Source organism: Desmodus rotundus, chromosome 10, assembly GCF_022682495.2.
Source record: "Desmodus rotundus isolate HL8 chromosome 10, HLdesRot8A.1, whole genome shotgun sequence".
Classification (NCBI taxonomy): Eukaryota; Metazoa; Chordata; class Mammalia; order Chiroptera; family Phyllostomidae; genus Desmodus; species Desmodus rotundus.
In genome coordinates this window covers 83,207,115-83,226,353 of record NC_071396.1, presented here as the reverse complement: position 1 = coordinate 83,226,353, position 19,239 = coordinate 83,207,115, and the positions used below count along the sequence as shown (strand labels likewise).

At 39.8% G+C, this 19,239-nt stretch overlaps 1 protein-coding gene across 1 annotated transcript in view; it reads right to left on the bottom strand.

Annotated features, from left to right (window-relative positions):
- Nucleotides 1–18,953, bottom strand: part of RNF125 (ring finger protein 125) — a 31,739-nt gene extending 12,786 nt beyond the window's left edge. Inside the window, exons 1-4 of the mRNA XM_024580447.4 lie at nt 18,543–18,953; nt 6,595–6,748; nt 3,368–3,462; nt 691–781 (exon numbers count right to left, since the gene is read on the bottom strand). Of these exons, the coding sequence (XP_024436215.1) occupies nt 691–781; nt 3,368–3,462; nt 6,595–6,748; nt 18,543–18,706 (504 nt within the window). The 5' untranslated portion in view covers nt 18,707–18,953. The remainder of the gene's footprint in view (nt 1–690; nt 782–3,367; nt 3,463–6,594; nt 6,749–18,542) is intronic.
- Nucleotides 18,954–19,239: the final 286 nt, after the last annotated feature.

Here is a 19,239-nt window from a genome sequence, read left to right as displayed (position 1 = left end):
TTCCTTTTAGGAAAAACATCCAATAAAAGGAGAACTTTAAATGTATAAAAATATGAATTAAAATCCTAAAAATTGGCAATAATTCAGGTGTTCAAAAATAGTAAAATGGCTAAGTAAATGATGATGCGCTCTGCTTCATCTCACAACTATACAGAAATAAAAATTATAGAAGCTACACTGCAAAATAGAACTAAAATGCCCAGTTGAAAAGAAAAAAGGCAGCATTCACTATGAATCCAGAAAATGAAGAGCAACATGTGTATTTAATGTGCAAGACTATGAAATAAAATAATAACTTGATTAATGAAGGTAAATGACTTTATACTTTTCATTTCTAGTGTATTTTCATGACAACTCTATTTGCATTATTAAAAAATGTTCTTAACCTAAGACTTGATCATGGCTAACATACTAAAGTTAGATCTTAACTGTGCATTTTAGATCTTCTTAGTTGATCATATCCATGATTATCTGTAAGACATAATGTTGTCTAATTTCATAAATGAATGAGTGATTGCACATTACTGATTCTTATTAGTTTCAATTCAACACTTTCACATATAGTTAATGTCACAGAATTACCATAACCCTGACATAAATTATCCTTTATATCTATAAATAGAAACCTACCAAATGAATTTTCTAATGTGTATTGAGTTTAGACATTGCAGGAATACATAAAATCCTTACCACAGGTCTCCTTTCTGATCTGTGATGAGCAATACAATGATCCAGCAAGCTGTGTTCATCCAATTCCTTCTGACAAAATGGGCATACACACCTAGAAATTGCACAGAATATAAATATTAACTAAAATTGTTGGCAATTAGATAGTCACTTAACTAGAGGTAAAAAGTAGAATGTAGGGAGGTCTAGTTTCCAGTCGTCATTCTTTCTGATGTGATATTTTTTCCTATCCTGACAATGGTTTTGGTGCCTAAATTTTTTCTCACGAGAGATGTAAATGTGTATCCCAATCAGGACAGCTAGAGAAACAGTTATAGTACACATGAAGCAGCTATTCACTGAGAAACTGAGCATCAGTTCACCCACCTGTCCCTGGGTTGCTTTTTCTGTCACTTTTACATCCTCCCTTTCCTAATTTTGCTTTGCGTGTTATTTGTCCTCCAACTCTGCTAGTATATACAAGGTGGGGCAAAAGTAAGTTTACAGTTGTTTGTAAGGAAAACAATACAATAATTAACACATCATAATATAAGAACAAATTTTGTGTTTGCGTACTCACAACTGTAAACCTACCTTGTATAACAGGTGTCAACTCACATAATTAGTATCCAGGGAAGGACAAAAAATGACCTACAACTACCCTGTTAAGTCCTCACACCTAGGAGTATTTGTCCCTTATACCTGCGCTGTCCAATGAGGTAGTCGTTAGCCATATGTGTCTATTGGGCACTTGAAATATCGCTAGTCCAAATTGAGATATGCTAAAGCATACAATACACACTGAATTTCAAAGGCTTAATATTAAAAATGTAAAATACCTCAGTTTTTATATTGATCACATGTTGAAATGATAATATTCTGGCTCTATTTGGGTTACATAAAATGTATCAAAAATTGATTTTACTTGTTGCTTTTTACTTTGTTGGTGTGGCTATTAGAAAAATTACATTATGTGTTCTGCGTTCTATTTCTACTGGACAGTGCTGCCTTAAATTCTTAGGGACAATATGGAAGCTTAGGATTTTTTGCTTACTTTCCATTATAGAAATAACTTCCTACACCCCAAGAGTTGTACTCTATACAAGCTCCCTGCATAATTTTTTTAAAAATCTGAATCAAGCAGTAACTTCTATAAAGCAAAGATTTCTACCTTAAATGCAAATATTAATCTATCTTGTAAGATTGATTAATCACAAACCCTTCCCATTTTCTGTTATTTTAATTTTTAAAATTATTTATTATTTAATTCTAACTAGAAGGAAAAAGTGGGCTTTAAATTTGCTTTCATATATTTTTAATTTTTTATAAAGACTATCAACCTTGCAACCAAATACACATACTTTCTCAACCCATTTGTTATCCCTCATTCCTGCCTTGGCCAATCTAATAGAACCCATACTCCTTAGAGCTAAAATACTCATTTAAAATTTGTAATGTCATGGTATAAAACTAATCCTATAAAACAGATGTATCTGCAAAGCAATCTCTAGTAAAGCAAAAGGAATGAAGCAATGATTTAGACTTCAGGTTAAAAAGTATAAGCTCTGTTCTGAGTGTATTTTTAAAAGATTTTATTTATTTATCTTTTAGAGAGGGGAAGGGAGGGAGAAAGAGAGGGAGAGAAACATCAGTGTGTGGTTGCCTCTTACATGCCCCCTACTGGGGACCTGACCTGCAACCCAGGCATGTGCCCTAGTCTGGGAATTGAACCAGCAACCCTTTGGTTCACAGGCCAGCACTCAGTTCCCTGAGCCACACCAGCCAGGGTTGAGTGTATTTCTTAAAATAAGCAGAACTAACATTTTCCTTCAGGAAAGGGAAAGAAATCACACTCCTACTGAATACCACTATTGGATAACTGAGTTCATAAGCAGACTTAATGGTTTCAAAGCCATTAGCCTACGTGGGAGAACACATCTCTTTAAATCATTTTCTTTAGTAGAGAAGAATTCCAAACTTTGTAATTATTCTGGCTATCAGGAAAATAATAACCCAGATTTCTTTTCTTTTTTTAAAGGGAAAAAAGTTATCCTCCATTACACCTGCTAGCCACCCCCACCCCTCTTTCAGCCCCCAAAAGTACAGAATTCAGGATGCCTGCTAGAGGCCTATACTTCCTAGTTAGAATATATACAGAGATGTCACTTTCTACTTTCTAAGAAGAAACTAGCAAAATGAGAGGGAATGAGCTGGGGAACTGAGCAGCAGTAATGGAAAAGTAAAGACGAAAAGCCTCTTAATCATGATGTACTTCAGGAGTCTGTTAGGAAAAAGAGCCTAACAGAAACAAACAGTTCTGCATTCTGTTTTTGAATCTTCCTTAATACAAACTTCATTAAGGAAGTTTCCCTAATATCTCCAGTGTTTTGTTGGCTCCTCCACGCAAACTTTTTAAAGTAGAGAGAGCAAAATTCTTTCATAATTATTGCTACTAACAAATGATTACCAATAACAGGTATTGTGGTTAAGAGCTTACCCATAACTATATGCACATTTTCACAATAAAAACATTAAATTTTCCAGCCCATTAAATTCTTTTTTTTTGCTTTTCAGTAACATAACATTTAAATTTTTTTTTCAATTACAGTTTACATTCAAAATGATTTTGTATTAGTTTCAGCATCAAATTCTTTATAGACATATCAAATTTAGCACTCAACTGTACTGTATGGAAACAAACCTCGTTGCTGTCTCCCCAAGTTCTTGTAGTGGTCCATATTTATCTATGTACTTCTGACAAGTCCTTATGTGTGCCCTCATTTCGCTGAGGCAAACCTATGCAAAAGCAAATCGAAAATAAACTCACTGTTGAGAAGGGGCTCAATGAAGCCTTCTGTGACTCAGCTTTATTACTTTCATTATTTCCAAAAAGGTCAGAGTGCAGGTCAGCTGATTTTAAAAGGACGCATTCATGACAACAGCACAATGAAGTGAAGGCATTATCAAGAATAACACCAGTTTTCATTTTCTCTAGTACTTGAAAGACCGAAATGTTGAGTTATTAAATTTGCTTCTTCCGGAAAGCATATGTTCTTTAAAGCAGAAAGGTATGGATTAACTCAAATTTACATTTTTGCAATGACATTGCCTAAAATGATGACGGAAAAAAGGAAGTGGGGAAAGAAAAAGGGGAGAGGAAAAAGAGAAAAAGAGGGAGGAAAGGGGCAAAACAGAGGAAGGAAAACAAAGAGAGATAAGAAGACTAAATGGATGGATTTTAGAAATGTCCACAGTAGGTAAAAAGAAACTCTGTGCCTCGGGGAAAGACCTAAATACCGTGGTTCTATAATGTATCTGGTAGCGTCCCATGAATTCACAACACACAGTGTACTTAATGGCCCCATTAAGAACACACAGGAAAGACAGCTCTTGCGGTCCATTTTTATCAAGGCCAAATAAAGAGCCCTTGTTCCTCCAGATATACATTCAGAGACCCCTAACCATGAGGCATCTGTTGCTAAATAACACATATTCTACTCAATGTGTCATTAGAAACTCTGATAAGATCTCGTGCTAAAGGAAGCTTTGACAGCTGTGGTAAGGTGGCCAAGGCACACTGCTTCATTCTGCCCAAGCTGCGGAAGTTAAACCTCAAACTTGAAATCTACCATGTCAAGGAAACGGTTATAATTGCTTAACAAAAGACCAAAAATAAAAGCAAACCCTTACCTTACAAATGTCCATCTAGAAGCTGTAAAAACTAGGGCTGATCTAGGTAACTGTCTTATAACAGAATGGTATACAATCTTTAACACCCAACTTGGCCCATGAATACTCTCTCATCTCTTCCTACTGGTGTTAAGTTTCTTTCTTCCTCTTTGTATTCCTTTAGCAACAATGCAAAGCATTCCTTATGTAAATTAGCAATTTGGGGACTATATACTGACAAATGAACTGATAAGTTCAGATAGTGGCTACTCTAGAGACAAAATTACCTAAGACACTGTAAGAGATGACAGAGGAAACATAAGCCACTGTGTTTGCTGTAAAGGTGCTTCTAATCGAATGGGAAGGCAAAAAGCTATGAGACAAGGGGAGAGGAAGCTGTTTGGTACTGGGGACTGGAATATGAAAGCCTCATGGAGTGGCGCTCCGGCCTGGATTCTCCCGAGTAAATGGAGTCTAAAATGGCTCTAGGAGGAACAGCAGTATTCCTGGCAAGACAAATAACATAAAACAAAAGAGATGGATACAAGAACTACCTCAAAGGAAAATGCAAAACACTTGGGAAGAATCAGAAGCGAGAGGGCGGGGGCTGAAAAAAGGAAGGGGTTTCCACCCAGGATAACTGAGAGCGCTGTCTAATTTGTGACAGACACCAAAGGCGGGATAAAGAACCAGATGACAAAATAATACCCCGAGTTTGATTTGTGCATGTTAAATTTTATAGGATGGCAAAAATATCAAAGTAAAAATAAGCAGTGGTCTATTATGATGGACATAAATATGTATTGATTGTGAGCATTTCCTATGTTTCAAACCATGCTAAAAGCCGTAAGTTTTATCATTTACCTTTGAAATCATCCTGTGACACAAACACTACCCTTTTCCTTATTTTCCAGAGGTAAACAAAAACTTAGATCAATAACTTGCCCAAAATCACAAAGAATAGGTGAGAGAATTGGAGTTTGGTCCCAGGATGTCGGACCCCAAGGACCATGCATGAATTCTGTAGTCAGGCAGCCGTGAATAGGTCACTGAGTCTCCCGTAAATATATGGAAAAAAGCAAAAATGCATTAAGCACTTACTATGTGCCAGTCACTTTTCAAAGTGCTGAGTACACAGTTGCCAATAAAACGGAAACAGTCCTTACCTTCATGGTACTTAAGCCTGGTAGGTAACTGGCACAAATTAAAGGACCATGAAAGCGTAATTACAAATGCTGATCAGTGCTATAAAGGGAACACAGAGTGCTAAGACAAAGTATAACAGGCCATAATTTAGGTTAACAATCAAGAGACATTCTCTAAAGAAATTTAGATCTTCGGTCCATAATCTTTCTTTTGAGCTCTAGACTGGCATATCTAAATATCCTCTACTTAGCAGTTCAAATTTTAACATATCCAAAATTTAACTCTGTGGCTTCTTCTCCATACCTGATCCCCATTTCAGCACCTTTACCTACTCAGAAACCCTGCATTTTTGGCACTTCACTCTCACTCACCCCCACGTGCAGTCAATTACCAATTTCCTTTGATTCTCTCTCCTAAACACACCTTGAAGAAACCAAACGTCGTATTTCATACCTAACACCATCTATCACCCTAATCCAGCTTCCTTACCTGACCCATCCTGATAGCCACCTAGCTGGCTTCACCAATTCTGCTTTGCCCCCCTCAAACCACTGTCCACGCACATGCTAGAGCAATATCCTGAAAATATAAACCCCATCAAAAGCTTATACTTTTTCTATGACTCACTATTGCATTTGAGATAAAATCTAGACAGAACCTTTTGTGTGGCCTGCAAGACCCCACATGATCTAACCATGTATCAAAGGATTAAAACTGCAACAAGGAAGAAGTGATCAAGAGACATAAATACTGCAAAGCCCAGAAGACCATAGGTGCAATTATGCCACTGGATTTGATAATAAAGTTATTCAATGATGGGCTGCAACAGAGTAGCAGGAATGCAGGCCTTATAATGGGGGGTCATAAAAATCATGGGGAGAGTAAAAATAGAGGTGGCCGATGAAAGCATCTGTTTGAAAAATTAGGTGATGGTAGAAGTCAGGTGACCATTTTCCTGCAGCATACACATATGAAATTGAATAGAGGCTGAGACAATAAACTTTAGGAAGTTGGGGCAGGATGAGGTCAAAGGCATAGGCGAAATGATTAGCTGCATAACAGTTTTCTCAGTGGTCTAAGCTGGTAACCAGGAATACAGACAGGGTCCCTTACCAGGGTGTCACACTCGGTGCAGTTCTGGTACTCTGACTTCATTCTTTTGGCCACATCCGTGGCTGGAACTCCTTCTGAAGGAAGATATGCCCGGCAGTAGGGACAGGTCCACTTGTTGTTCTTCAGACTGGTAGCAATACAGGAACGGCAGAATCTACCCAACACAAAACACAGATACACAATTTTCCTTCTAACGAAGCCATCACTGCGTGTTCCTTTGTGTAAACTGTATTTTAATGACACCTTGTACCCTATGAGCTGTACTACCACTTGCACCCTGCACTGGTCAGAGCCTCCTACCTTCCCCCATCAAGACTTCTCCAGGATCACATGTTCTCACCACTTGCACCGCACACATTGAAACAAAAGAACACAGACAAAGTAGTCAAACACTATGCCTGTACTTGGAGTTAAAATGATAACCCAAAGGATATCCACTGTATTCTTTCTTTCCTTCAATCCCACTTTACCTAAAATTTTTTGGGAAGATAAATTCTCTGGTTTATTTAAAAATGATCATAACAAAATCTTAACAGAATTCACAGAATATCTGGCCCATTTATGGCAACTGTTGAAGGCTAAGTGCACACAGAAGTCAAAATGAGCACTTAGGTGTTCACATTAGCACGGTCTGATGACTCTTACAGTACTCAGCTTGTAACATCTGTGTGGGAGTACTAACGTAGTTTAAAAGTTATTAAGCTTTTAAAAGTTTACTTATACTATACATACTGAAAGGTTCACATATAGTAAGTACACAGTTCAATGAAATTTCACAAACTGAATACTCAATCATACCAGCCATTACTGATTCTTAAAAGTACTCTTTTCTGCATTTGTTATTTAAAAAAAAAAAAAAAATCTTATTAGCACACAGAGGATGCTGACATTTGTTTGCATAGCGCTTGAGGCATTTGCTTGATGTTTGTGCCTGCCCACATTCATTTCCCCTTTTTCTTGAAATAACATCCTTATTTTGTTCGGCAGGAGCTATACCTCTTAGATACAATCTGGTGGGATCTCAATCAAGGTGCCCACCAGCCCTGGCCAGGTAGCTCAGTTGGTCAGAGGACTGTCCCATGTGCTAAGGTTGCAGGTTCATTCCCTGGTCAGGGCATATACAAGAATCAACCAATGAATGCATAAATAAGTGGAACAACAAATCGATGTTTCTCTCTCTCTCTCTCTCTTAAATCAATAAATAACATTTTTTTTAAATAGGTGCCCACCACCCTCTGCTAAAGGCAAGAGCCCCTGAAGTGGGCCAGACTAAGTGAACTAACTCTCTCTCTGGAAGATGAGTAGTAAATACAGTGACATAAAGACTGACTCAGGAACACCCCGATGGGACTGTCCTCCTCTTTACTTAGAACCCCAGATCTGCCAAGGTTTCTCCCCTTTTCTTCCTAGGTGTTTTTGTTATGATTGCTGTTTGGTAACTCTTTATTTTGATATGATTTCAAACTTGATACACTGTTTTTTTAATAAAAATTTTAAAAACACTTTTAAAAATACCTTAATTCAAGGGCTCTCTCCCTCTCAGGAATATGCCCACACCTTTCCCTTCTCCCCCTCCTTCCCCCCAGGGGAGTTACCTTTGCCTTTCTCTCTCCTAAATTCCAAGGGCCCTTCTTTTGCTTCTGTAACTGGTTTCTTGAGCCCAAACAGCCCAGCTGGCTCACTTCGACCACCTCTAACTTAGAAACTTCCACTTATACTTTGAAAAAAAAAACCCAAACCGAACTAAGATAAAATACCTTAATTCATTTAACCTTAACAAACCCCTAAGAAAGATGATTATTTCCATTTATAGTATGAGGAAAGTGAGGTACACAGAGATTAATTTACAAAAGTCTGCAAGACCACAGCTATAGAAAGTTGAAGCTGGGGTTTTCTGACCCAAAATTCAGTAACCTTTCTTTCTGCCACCACAGCCGGCCAGTTAGAACGAGCAGTACCTTTGCTGGAGTCAGGATACCTAAGTCCTCTGCTCTCTTTTATTTTTCTCTGCCTCCTGATTAATTTTAAGTTCTGAAGCACAATCTGCCCTTACATTTCTTTAAGTCCTTAAGAATCGGTTCTCAAAATGTAGGCTTTGAAGAACATTTATTACAAATGGTTCAAATGCTCAATTCACAATTAACATTTCTAATACAACACCTATGGTTCTGACATGAATTATTTGTTTACATAACTTAGGAACCAGCAGATAACCCTTGGTTTTTTTTTGTTTTTTTTAGCTAAAAGTCTTGCCCCTTTTCTCACAATTTATTTGAGTTTTATGCCAATACCAGCAGCAAACTAACACTGGTGCCAAGTCCACTGGTGGGCACTGACACACGGTACCTCATTTAGCCCTCGTAGCAACCCTAAAATGTTGCTCTGCATTCTCTTCTCTTGACTGATGGCAAACTGAGGTTCAGAGAGGTATTAACAACTTGCTGAGGTCACACAGCCAGAAGACAGTCGTGCTTTTCTCCTAAGTTTCAGGAGAGGCTTAAAGTTTGTAGCCTTTTTAAAGACACTTTAATTCCTCCCAGTGATAAGCAGAAGCAGCACAATTATATCATTGGTTTACCTGTATAAACCAGTGGGCTTTACATACAGTACATTTCCGCTGTCACTTTGTAAATGTTTTGCACAAGTTTTTGTAACCACAAAAATGGAAATGCCTGGTAGATAATTATGAAAAGTAGCACACTCGAACCATTATTTAATCAAGTCCCCTCACTATAGCCCCCTACATCTCTCTGTACGGTGCTGTTACAAGGGGTATGAAACTCTCCAATGAGCATTATATAGATGTTACTACTGCATTACAAGAGATACTAGTTGCAAACCTGGTAAATCAGTCAATTAGCTGTACTCATTTTAGTAGAAATGGTTATTAAATGGAGAAAACACAAGACCAAGGTATTTTGGAACAGACTGAATTTACAGAGTATGAGTGCATAAAAAACACAACTTTGGAAGTGTTACTTTGGAAAGGAGTTGGATGCTACCGCAGCTCAAGTCTTACTTTCTGAGGTGCAGAAACAAGATTGCAGACCTGCTAAATTCAAAAAACCTGAGGTTAAAATTCCCTCATTAAAGGTATAGTTATTAAATTCAAGTAATGAGAGCTGGAGACATTAACATCCCCACCTTAATACATTAGCACAAAAAGTATATGAGTGATCAAACATTTCATGAATTGTCTAATTAGAATCCACTCAGGGCTATCCAAGTTCAGGTGATACATATTACAAAACAAGGCCCATAGACAAGATGACTCAAAACTAAAATCTCTTAGAAGGCAAAGTGTAGCAGTGTATATAGAGTATGAGCTACTTTTTAGTTTGCAGATGTATAAAAACATCTAGGATAAAGAAAATAAGAAACATTTACCCACATGTTGAAGAAATGGAAAACTGGAAAGAAGGGATATGAAGTAGGAAGAGGGCATTTTCATTGCCAAATTTTAAGTGTGAACCATATGACCACATTACCCGTGCAATGAACAATTCGTAAAAAAAAAAATACAGGCACCCTTTGGTCTTGCAATACCAAGCCCATATATTTACCCAAGAGAAATAAAAACTATGTTCATTTGTACAAGAATATTCATAAGAAATGTTTTCATAATAACTCCAAATGAGAAATAACCCAGGTATCCATCTACAAGAAAATGAATAAACAAACCACAGCATATTCCTACAATAGAATACTATATAGCAATAAAAAGAATTACTGATATAAGCAACAACATAGATGAATCTCAAAGACATATTGAATAAAATGAGCCAAACATAGCAGAGTACATCCTGTAAACTTCCATTTATACAAAGTAGTTGAATAGGTAAAACTGGTCTATGGTAGAAAAAAATCACAACAGTAGTTACCTATGGGGTACATGGACAGTGATTGGCTGGGAAGGGGCATGGCATGAGGAAACTGATTCTTGAAAATACGGTAGCCCTTGATAAGGCTTTAGATTCAATATTTGTCACAATTCAGCAAAGGTTATGCCTAGGGTGTATGCATTTCACTTATGTATAATTTACCTTAAAAAAACAAATATTGAATTCTGGTTAACATTATGCATACTAATATGAGAAAGAATCAGAGAGTGCTGATATTTATAGCCTACTCTGAATGCATCAAAAAATAACATGGATTAATGAATGGATAAGTACATGATAAAGTGAGAGAGAAAAGCAAATGTAGCAAAATTAACAATTATAGAACCTAGGTAGTGAATATATGGGTTGTTCACTGTAAAATTATATCAACTTAACTATACGTTTGAAAATTTTTATAATAAAATGTTAGGGAAATGAACCACCTTGCTACGACTTAAATTTTCTTTACTCCTGAGAAAAATTTAGTTTGGATATTAGGAAGGGAAATGTTTGAAGAATAAGAGACCTGAAATTTACAATAGAATGTGATTTGAAGACAAAAACATTTTAAAAAATATGTTTAAGGGCATCTAAATCCAGTGTGAGGAAAAGGTTACATTGCATTTATGATTATTTAAGTAAAAGTGCACTGAGCAGCCCTGGCTGCTGTGGCTCAGTGGACTGAGTGCTGGTCTGTGAACCGAAAGGTTGCCAGTTCGTTCCCGGGGAGGGCACATGCCTGGGTTGGGGGCCAGGTCATCAGCTGGGGTCATGTGAGAGGCAACCTATTGATGTATCTCTCATACATTGATGTTTCTCTCCCTCTCTTTCTCCCTCCTTTCCCCTCTCTCTGAAGAGACAGTAAATAAATAAAATATTTTTTTAAAAAAAGTGCACTGAGCAACTTGAAATATAATAAAAGGCTGAAGAGACAAAACACAAAACTTTTTAAAAATGAACTTGTGTGGCTTTTAGTAAGAACAGTTATCCCAAGGTTATAATGCAGACTTTATGAGAGAATGCATAAATCCACACAAGTCTCCCAACACCCGACCTTGTAAGCGTGCATTCACTGGCAAACTTTTTAGCGATAGCTTACTATGGCCAGGCCGTGTTTGATAGGCCAGAGATGAAACTGGTGCAGTGCGTCAGGTTCCTGTTCTCAGGGTTCCAGGATGGGGAGAGGAAGTAGGCAGGCAAACAAATAGACCAGCAAATGACCAATGCTTGGAGAAGAATAAAATAGTTGACAATAAAAACGGAGTGGGTGCGGCAGAGGGAGCACTTAGATGATATTTGAAGGCATCCATCTTGGGAAGAGCCAGGAGTGGTTTTCCAAGCTGCAAACAAAAGGTACAAAAGATAGGGACCAGCTGACTGAGGTGTTGAAAGCCAAGTAATCGGAGATGTGTGAGAGAGTAAGTAGGTGGGAGACAAACCATAAAGCCATAGCTGAGAGTGATGGGGAGGCACAGGAGGGTTTTCAGTAAGGGGGTGACATCACTTGATTTACGTTCTGTAGATCACTGGACCTTGTGTCAAGAATGGATTACAGAGGTACACGAACCACAGTGAGGGGCCCAGGGTTAAGTCAGTTCTAATAGTTTAAGACAGGAGGGTGACTTAGACCAGCAATGTAACATTAGACGGTGCAAGGGGACAGACAGATTTAGGATTTCTTCGGGAAGAGAAAAAAGGACTTGCAACATACCAAATGACAACACATACACGCCCCCATTATGCTAAGTGAAAGAAGTTGAACACAAAAGACTACTTACAGTATGATTCCAAAACTTAGTGACAGAAAGCAGACAAGGTTGCATGAGACCAAGGGTCTCGGAAGGGGATTGACTGCACAGAATTTGAGGGAACTTTTTAGGGTAATGAAACTGTTGGTTCTTGTTTGTGAGGACGGTTACAGGATTTGCATACAATTACCAAAATTCATCAGCCTGTACCTTTTGTGTGAATTGTACTGTACCGCTTCAATAAAGTTAAAGAACAATAAACAGAACAGAAATGCCCCCAGCAACAGGTCAGGGACAACAGCACTGCGTGGAGAAGACCACAGAAACACATACAGCACAGAGCTGTCCCGAATCTGGCAGGCCTCCCTCCACCTCAGCTCAGGCACACAGTAGCTACTCAGTAAACTGAAATCACTAAATTACTTATGAGGAATTTCCCAAGGGGAACTTTCTGGGCAGGACCCAGTGTTCCCATGAATAAATAAGTGTCCTTCTGGAAGTACCCAAGGGATAGAAATGGACACAAACCTAAGGAAATAAGGATTCCTATTTGTCCACCCTCTCTCCCACTACATAATGTGGTTCAGAATGATGAATTATAAAAGGCACGATCCGCATGAGAAGTATTTTTCAGTGAAAGATAGAAGCTGAGGATGAAAGTCAACTGCATGTTTTTTAAAATTGTATCTCTTATTTATGTATTTATTTTAAAGATTTTATTTATTATTTACTTTTTAGAGAGGGGAAGGGAGAGAGAAAGAGAGGGAGAGAAACATCAATGTGTGGTTGCCTCTCGCACGCCCCAAGCTGGGGACCTGGCCCACAACCCAGGCATGTGCCCTAGACCGGGAATCGAACCAGTGATCCTTTGATTCACAGGCCAGCGCTCAATAAACTGAGCCACACCAGCCAGAGCTATTTATTTTTATTTACTGAATTTATTGGAGTGACACCAGTTAATAAAATTATATAGGTTTCAGATGTACAATCCTACAACACATCATCTGTATATTGTATTGTGTGTTCACCACCCCAAGTCAAGTCTCCTTCCATTTAAATGCATGTTTTTTTAAGACCTGTTCAATGTTTTCAAAAATTCTGAATGAGATGCCATTGCTTTAAAATCAGATTCCACACACAAAAGCCAAATTTCTGGCTTCTCTTGAAAAGCTAACCAACCTCCTGCAACCCTGGACTCAATTTCCAAATGGCCATATGGGTCGGTGGCCCCTCCTGTGGAGTAGTCACCCTCCACAATCATTTGTACCACTTGCAGCTCAGCTCTCTTGAGTTTACTGGTCCTAAAGAAATCAATTAAAAACTAGATAATGACTCCAAGACCTCTGCAACCAGCTGGCAACATAACTACCCCACTCCCGTTGGTCATCTTATTAACCCCTCTCTGTTCCTCTGAATTAAGAGATCGGTGAAGAGGTCAGCAATGTATGGGAGGGAAACAGGAAGAGTTGTTAAGGCCACTGGGTAAAATTATGTACCCAATCTGAAGAGGTAAAATGAACCCTAAGTATAGTAGATTTAAAGAAGAAAGGGATGCATTAAAGACTTTGTGAGGCCTGGGATAGACAAGCAAAATGACTTCCCAGAGGTGGTCCCCAAATGTAGTTCTGGAGGAAGCCACTGCTAACACATGGCTGGTCTAAACACTTGATTTTTGTTCTCAACACCAGCCTGCCTCAACTGTGGGTATACCAATATGGAGCAGATGAAAGTCTCAAGCTGGCTTGGTGAGCTTGAAAATGTGCATAGAGTAAGGGGATATGCTGTTGTTATTCAAAGTGACGATAAAAAGTCTCAGGCTAAAATATTCCAATATAAGGCAATAAAGACACAGTCACACACATCACTCCCTCTTCACCAATGATGGATCAGCCTGGACAGGTCCAAGTGCAGCTATTAAAGCACGGGCTCCTCCAACCAGGAACTGCCCCACAAGAATTCCTTTGATATACTTGTGTATTCAATTAGGTCACATTCCAAGTCCATCCTGGGAATCATTCAGAAAATGATTGTGCATATCTCCACACTCCATTATGTGTTGATTTTAAATTTAACCCTAAGGCAAATTTTATTTCCTTTTACTTGACATCGTAGAGGGGTGCCTCTCTATATTCCTCAAACACTGTCCTCCACTTACTGTATCTTACTGTCATTTAAAAAGGGTTGTCTAAGCTTGTGCTTCTCAAACTTTAAAGTGGATACACATCACCAGGGCATCTTGTTGAAATGCAGATTCCGATTCATTAGATCTGAGGTGGAACCCGAGGGACTGCAATGCTGCTGGTGCAAGGACCAAGGTTCTAATGAGAATCTGGGCATAAAACTCAATCTGCTACAGTGTTTAGGTGCTGTTTGTTAGAGAATACATAATTTAATAAATCCCTAATGCTTAATTTGCCTATGACAACACTAATGTTGCTAAGTAAACACAGAGCAGTCCAACCACCAGATGAGGCAAATTTCAGGCCAGCTTAATTACATCTTTCTGCAATTCTCAATAATACGAGCACAGAAGGGTAACCCTATAAAAGGAATAGAGTTCAAAAACTACCATGGGATTCCTGTCTATTATTCAAACTACATATCATCAGTTGGCTGGCACTATGGAGTGGTTGTGTCCACTTGAGGGATGTTTACTAAAGTATCCAAACTGCATTTTGTTTTAGTTGTTCATTAATTCAACTAATATCCAACACCTATTAAGTGCCAGACCCTTTTTTAAAGCAATGGCAACGTGGAAAGTAGCACTCCTTTATAAGAGCAATGGTTCTCAAGAGTTTTTGAACCGTGATGATACAAAAAACTCCACTCATCCCATTTTAACTGACACTTACCCAAGTACCTTGGGAGAAGGAGGCATCCTATATACATTTGTTTTTAACATCAGGAGACTGGATGGTTCATATTTAAACTGCAAAGTTTCATCTAAAGTCAAATAACAGGTCAAATGTTACATCAATGGTAATTTGTAGTCATAGGGGAACTTCCTTCCACACACTCCCACTACCTCAATTCAGCTACCTGCATCTATGAATGAAAGCACTGATGTGTATTTCCAGGTCAATTTAAAATTCATCAGTTGATTTTTGGTCTCTTTGTAGAGAATCACGAATTTGATGTAAGCTCTATTGCTTATACTTGACCACAAATGGAACGTTTCAATCCATTTACTTAAGAGCATTTCAGAATTATCTTGAACCATTACATTTTAAAAAATGGACAAATTGTGTGGCACAGAGCAATTTAGGTAATCCAATCAGCTCAATGGAGATGGAGCTCTTTGTATTCTCCAGTTAGTCCTCAGCTCCATCAGTTCTCAACCTCTTAGCCCTTTTTAGATAACTCCCTTACCTCCAGTTCTGATCTCTTTCCCCAAACCCAGTGTCCCAGTGCCTCTGGGGTATTTCCACTTGTATATGACCCTAAGGGACTACTGTACTGTCAACAAGCCCAATCTCAAATTCATGAACTTCCTCCTGAGCTGAACTCCGCCCCTCTATCTCTGTCACTTCTTTGGGAGTTGTCTTGGACTTCTTCTTTCCCTGTATCAACCATATCCAACTGGATAACAAATGTCTTTGAATATTTCTGAATATTTCTTTTAAATGTAAATCAGATTCCCTTTAAGTTTCATTTACACAGCTTTACTTACCTATTCCCTGTTTCTCCATCTCAATAACAGAAGATAAGGCAAAGGTAAAGAAGCTTCCCACCTTCAAGCATTATTTTTACAATTGATACAGTGATATAAATAAAGTCATTTTGAGACGCTGAAACTTTAAAATGGAACTTCTTAAAGTCCACCTTTTCTGGACCAGTTTATTCCAAAAGAAATATAGAGATAAGAAATAATACCCCTTCATGAGTTTTTGCTTTGTGAAATGACTTTGAAGGAAATACAAACTATGTTTTGAGCCTTTATTATGGGCTGCTTGTACATTTTAAATACTCATAAAGTTCCATTACTCATCCTATTTTACAAATGAAACAGATTCAAAGAGCTCACATAGCTGATTAGTGGCAGAGAGAAATTTCAAATCCTGCTTCTCTATCAAGCCCTCTCTTTTAACTGCATCACAATACAACTTACAAAGTGCTATACACATATTCACTCAAGATAATATTGCTGCCATCATTGTACTTGCTTGGCTTGAAAAGGTTTATAAATATAAATTAGCATAAATGACCTATTTCAACAAGTTTGAAAATTAGCTTCAATACAGGATAATATAGAGAGGTTTCGTTTGCATTTCTTCATTTTCCAATGTAAGTTCAATGGAAGAGAGTAACTGATTTAGGCAGTACAAATGGTATTAACAGTGCTTACCATCACCAGTGCAGAAGGGACTCTAACTAACATTTGCAAAGTGGGAGGGGCCCAAGTAAATTTGCCAAAAAGAGGAATATGGAAATTCTGCCCACGGCCAGAACAATGGACATAGATTTGTCAAAACAAAGAACAGTGAAGTGAGGGAAGGCCATTCATCCAGCCCTTGTTGTTATACTTCACGACTACTTTTCCAGTTGCCGGTTTCCTATTCACTCTAACAAGGAAAAAGATTATACAAGACTTAACATTTTGCAAATGTGTATTATCCTTTAGCAGAAGCAAAAGCACTGAATACAGTAAGTTACAGCATTCAAAATCCAAAGCAGGGAAAACAATCTCCAATCAGATAACAATCTCCAGTATCCAACAGCAAAGCTGCTCATTTCAGGTCTACAAAAGAAATCTATCAAATCTTGATAACCACTGTACATCTTTGGTGCAACTGTAAAGTTTTAATGCTAAATTTAAATGAAGCTGTTACTACCCTGAGCAAATCAACGTGTTTTATGCTGTTACGCAACATCATCTTGGTTTCCATATTGGCCTTAGGATAGTAAGTCTATGAGCTACATCTGGACAGCTGGGAAACATCAGTTATCAGACAGGAGGTGAATCAGTCTTGAATTTAAAGTACAAAGCTGAAACAACAGGCCCTGAATACAGTCACGAATTTTTGTCCTTATTTCAACATTTTGTAGGCTGAAGATTTTCATCACCATGGCTCACTGCTGGGCTTTTCAGCGGTGAAAAACCCTTCTCAGGTACTAGGCTACAGGTGTCAAGGACCAAGTAAGCCCTTTAGAAAATACTCTGGGCACTTAGAATTTGGTACTCCTTTTTTACGGGGAAGCCAAAAGCACTTAGTAGTCTCTGCAGTTACTGCTCGGGAGCTTCATCTAACTATAGTTCATGGGCGGTCCAAGAAAGATATTAAGTGGGCTTCCGCTCTTGCTCTCTGCAATCCCCGCTCCCACACACAATCACATACCTCTGCACCCCTGAAAATAAAACTTCTAAGTAAACAAACACAAATTCACAGGCTCAACTCGCGCTACTAGTTACTTAAGCACATATTTAAAAACGTGCCAATGTTATGTAGAGATTTTGTTCTTATTTAAACTCGTCTTAGAAACTACCACAGCTGACCGCCAACACCGAGTTTTAGTTATATAGCACGTGATTTTTTAAGACAGTTATTTTTACCCACACTTTCTACCGATGTGCGGAAGCGGTGCGTACTGCAGGTAGTCACAATCTCCTGGGTTTTAAATGGCTACATTCACCGGCTTTGTGCTCACGTTCAAGCCCCAGATCCTACCCGGACAGGTTGTTAAACTCTTAAGACTACAGTTAACCACTTGGACGTTCCAGTTGCACTAGACGGTCTCGGAGGGGTGGAGGTGTCAGTGTTAGGAAAGGGACATGGGGTTTGGAGTGGAAGGACAATTTGCACAGGTCCCTGTTTGCTCAAGAGTCAAGCCTCAGCGGCGTTCTGGAGCACGTGCACACTGCCAGAAAAACAAAACTGACCGGGGTGGGGGAGGGTAGGGGGCACGCCGGATTAACGGAGTTCAGCGGGACAATTGTGCTCTGCGGGACCTTACTGCCTTGTGCCAAGGCGGGTGCTCGTTCGCCTGCCAAGATCATCCTCCCCAGCCAGCTGGCGAATCCTGGCTCTTGGCGGGTCCCACGCCGCCCGGGATTCCCATCCTTGGGGCTCCGCACCTGGGCTTCGGGAGGAAGCTGTTCTAAGAAGACTGCAAGGGCCCGCTTTTTTTTTTTTTTTGCTGTTTTTGCCTACTGAAATCCTGTGTCACCTTCCGACTGGGCATTTTTTCCTGTGGCCCGCACTCGACGGGTCCAGGATTCTTCCCGCAGGCTTCTTAATATCCCCTCCCCATACTCTCGGCTCCCCCAACATCGTCCGCCCCAGGAGGGTGGGCGAGCAAAGCGCGCTCCCCTGGCACTTACACGTGGCCACAGCGGGTCCGGACAGGCTGGTGCAACACCTCGAGGCACACGGAGCAGTCAAAGGACGTGACGGGCAGCTCTGGGGCTCCTCTGCGCTCCAGGGCCCGCGGGGTGGCCGAGGCGGGAGGGGATTTGCCGCTATCGCTGCTCAGCACGGAGCCCATAGCTGCGCGTCTCACCCAGACAGCTGCCAAGAGCTCAGTGCCTGCTGCCGGGTTGTTTTGTTGTCCTGCGGTGGAGGAAGGAAGTCCCAGCCCAGCTGCGATCGCCGCCTCCCAGCGCGTCCAGCAAATGCAGCCTACAAGCAGTCTCAGTCGCAGCGCCCAACCTCGGTCTAGGGCAGTCGAAGTGCGCGGCTGGAGTCTGACATTGCCGTTGAGTGCTGCCTGGCTTGGTTGAGGCGCCGGGGCGGAGGCGGCAGCCGCGCGGTGCAGGCTGCAACTTCTCTCGGTCCTGCGAGGATTGAAACCTGAAACCGCAACTGCAGAGCAGAGGACCTGGTTCAGCAGTGAACCTTCCAAGTGGTTGTGCACAGCCACCTTCCCCAGGGTCACAAGTTAAGGAAAAAGCAGGCCTGGTCATGCTTTATGGGAATCAGAGAACAGCCACTTGCAAGGTGGTGGTCCCATTAATCCTGCACTGTTCTAATCACAATAGGCTACAAAGATGATCGATGACTGAACATCTCTTAAGACAG